This window comes from Solanum tuberosum, unplaced genomic scaffold, assembly GCF_000226075.1.
Source record: "Solanum tuberosum cultivar DM 1-3 516 R44 unplaced genomic scaffold, SolTub_3.0 scf00102, whole genome shotgun sequence".
Taxonomy (NCBI): Eukaryota; Viridiplantae; Streptophyta; class Magnoliopsida; order Solanales; family Solanaceae; genus Solanum; species Solanum tuberosum.
The window spans coordinates 1,688,181-1,691,291 of NW_006239028.1; the positions used below are offsets into that span (position 1 = coordinate 1,688,181).

Genomic DNA, 3,111 nt, shown 5'->3' on the forward strand with positions numbered 1-3,111 from the left:
TGAAACTATAATGGATTGCCAAAATATTTAAGAATCAAATATATGAAAGTAAATAACTATGGTTAGGACTTTGTTTTAATCAATCATATCTCAACCATTAAATCTAACTATGACATGTGTTTCCAATTCAAGCTAGAACTTGAGGAAAATGAAGAGAAGAGAAATTGAGAATAACCGAATCCGTATTTATTATATTCAAAAAGTGATATAATAAAATTATCCTTCTTTTTAAAGTTTATTAAGAAATGTGCAAAATTAATAGTGGATTAAATATTGTTAGACACGGTATATTTTAAACAATCATTTTATTTTTATGGATTCAGACGATGAAAACTAAGTCAACTTTATAACGTGCGGAGTTTGACGGATGACTGAATCATTCTTCTTCAACACGCGTTATTTCAAATAAATACTGTTCTTACAACTCTATAAATAGAGAAGAATATACAAATACTCCTCACTGCAATTTCTCAGCATTTCAAATATTCCTCTCTTTTACTCTCTCTGCCTACTCAATTATACTCCTAACCAAACTTTAATTCCCCATCAAACAAACAAAATGAAGGTATACAAATTAATTTAAATGTAATTTTAAATTTTTTTTAAGTATATGATTCAACTCTTATCTATTAACAAATGTTGTTAAATTTGTGCAGCAAAAAGTTGTTATCAGACTATCTTTGAATGGAAACAATCAGAAATATCGAACCAAGGCCTTCAAGATTGCTGTTTCTCAATCAGGTAATTTCAATCAAATGTATCGAATAAAGTCTCATATTGATGTTAATTAAAAAAAATCGTGTGAATTTGGCTCAAAGCTGATTATATATGTATTGTTAATTTTTGTTACTTAGGTGTGGAATCAGCAGCTATAACAGGGGACGGAAAGAACCAATTGGAAGTTGTGGGAGAAGTAGACGCGGCGACTCTAACGAGCTTATTGAGGAAGAATTTGGGTCAGGCGGACTTGGTGAGCGTTGGCCCGGCTGGTGGTGGCCCCGCAGCTGCAGCTCCAGCTCCAGCCGTAGCTGCAGCTGCGATGGTTCAGTCACAACCTGGCTCGTATTATTATGCCTATCCGTCTTATCAATACCCAGTTTACCAAGTTACAGATTCCTATGGCGAATCCAATTGTTCCATTATGTGAATGACAATTTTCGGTTGCCTATGGAAAACAGAGTGTATAGTATTGGAATAGAGGGATTCAATATAATTAACTGTATTCACAGTCAAATATTTATTGATATGTTAATAGATAGGGCTATAGAGTTTGAGCGAAAGCTATTTGGTTCACGTGAACTTGTATGGTGTATCATTGAAGTTTTTGGTCCCTGTCCAGAGAGCTTAATGGACTATCTAGTAGATGAAGAGTTTTGGTTTTTTTTTCCCCATCTTTTTGGGTCTTTGTACATGCCTTTCAAATATTAAAATATATGATTTTTCGTATAATTGGATGATCTGAGTGATTTTATCTATGTTGTCGAATTTATTTGAATTTAGTATTTTTAATATAGAGTATAAATTTAATGTGTAAACGTTTACTGAAACTGCAACAAATATTAGACAAGCTTCAAAAATATAATGTCAATTATGATAGAGTAACTTTTAAAGTATACTACATAAAATTTATGTTCTGAATCCGTAATATACCTAAACATGGTGGACTTTTATAAACACAAAGAGAAGTTTCATCTAAACTAAATAAGAACACGAAATTGCAATGCGGGAGTATTAATTTTCCTTGTACTAAGATTAGATTAACACAAGCTGTTTATTTTGGGTTATTTAATTTTCATATATAATCTATTTCGAGAACCACACAATCAGTGTGTGATTATTGTGAAAAAGGTTTGTCATTTCAACTCAAGCTTGTGGGAGAAAAGTATATGAATGGTGTGTTTGTTGGGATATATACTATTAACTATGTGTTAAGAAATAATATTTATTATAGAATAAATATTTGCTCAATTTTAATAGATCATATATTCGTTTATGGTGTCTATTTACTTATATAGTAGATGATTTAGTGTGTAGAGTTTTAGCTTATACACAGATGATTAAATCATCGGTTCTTATAAGTATAAAGTTTTTTGTTCACAATCTAGGATGGAAATTGGACATGCCATCGGTACTATTGTAGCACAAGATTATAGGTAATTTATCTTGATTATGGGAACGGTATAGTTCCAACTTCTTGTGCTAGTGCATTTTTTATGTATTGAACAGGACCGAGTAGAGATAGTTGTTTTAGACTGACTGACAAAACATATTCTCTAAACTATTAAATGTACTTATATTCTTAATCCTGATATAACTATTATGATCTGTATATATTAATTATCGTTTTGATTTATTAAAAGGTGAGATTCTGAGATGGGTCAATATGCCTGGTAAGTTGGATGATAATAATATATATTGGTGAAATAATAAGTTAGTTGATGAAATCCATGTCTCGTTATAGAGATTGATTGATATGCCTTTTTGAGAAACTTATAAGTTTTCATCGTGTTAAACCTTGCAAGTGGATTTATGAATCCGACACATGAAATAAGTTAAGTAGTGCTCTAAAGGAAATTAATCATTAAGTTAAATTCGTCAGTAATTTAATTTATTGATTAGTATCTGAAATCTTAACATGGGGAATTACATAAGTGTTTAATGGGGAATTACGAAATATAAATAGAGGAGTGCAATTACGAATTTCTAGTGGAATGATTTGTAATTTATTATGGTAAGAATAATTCAAATTAATTATTTGGAAATATTTCCATAATAGGAAGCCTCAGTAATTAATTATGTGGTCCCTCCAGTGCCCATATTTAACTAGAACTCAAAATCCTAATTCTAAAGGGAAAAGGGGAGAGGCGTTAGTTTTCTTATAAAAGGAAAACTAGCGTGTATTTTTCGGTTGATGAAAAATAACGTGTGTTTGGTTCTCCTCTTTGGACTGTGAAGAAATCTCTATAATTAGGGATTCTTCCTACCCTAGATTGATTAGTTTTCTATTCATACTTGCCCACCCAAGTATTGAGAGAGTTCAGATGTGAACTTGGGATCACTGTAGAAGACCATAGCTATCTTGTAGATTCACTTGAAGGTCTGTATAACTTG

General features: G+C 31.3%; 1 protein-coding gene across 1 annotated transcript; it reads left to right on the forward strand.

The window, feature by feature from the left end:
• Window positions 1–447: 447 nt before the first annotated feature.
• On the forward strand, window positions 448–1,449 carry LOC102604739 (uncharacterized). The gene is made up of 3 exons (XM_006348903.2): window positions 448–565; window positions 657–741; window positions 855–1,449. The coding sequence occupies exons 1-3, from the start codon at window positions 560–562 to the stop codon at window positions 1,145–1,147; spliced, it is 384 nt and encodes a 127-aa protein (XP_006348965.1). The 5' UTR covers window positions 448–559; the 3' UTR covers window positions 1,148–1,449.
• Window positions 1,450–3,111: the final 1,662 nt, after the last annotated feature.

What these genes read in the sequence shown, in the direction of transcription:
- LOC102604739 (XM_006348903.2), top strand. An exon ending in GATTGCTGTTTCTCAATCAG is followed by an intron (nt 742 to 854) that starts GTAATTTCAATC and finishes TTTGTTACTTAG; the next exon opens with GTGTGGAATCAGCAGCTATA.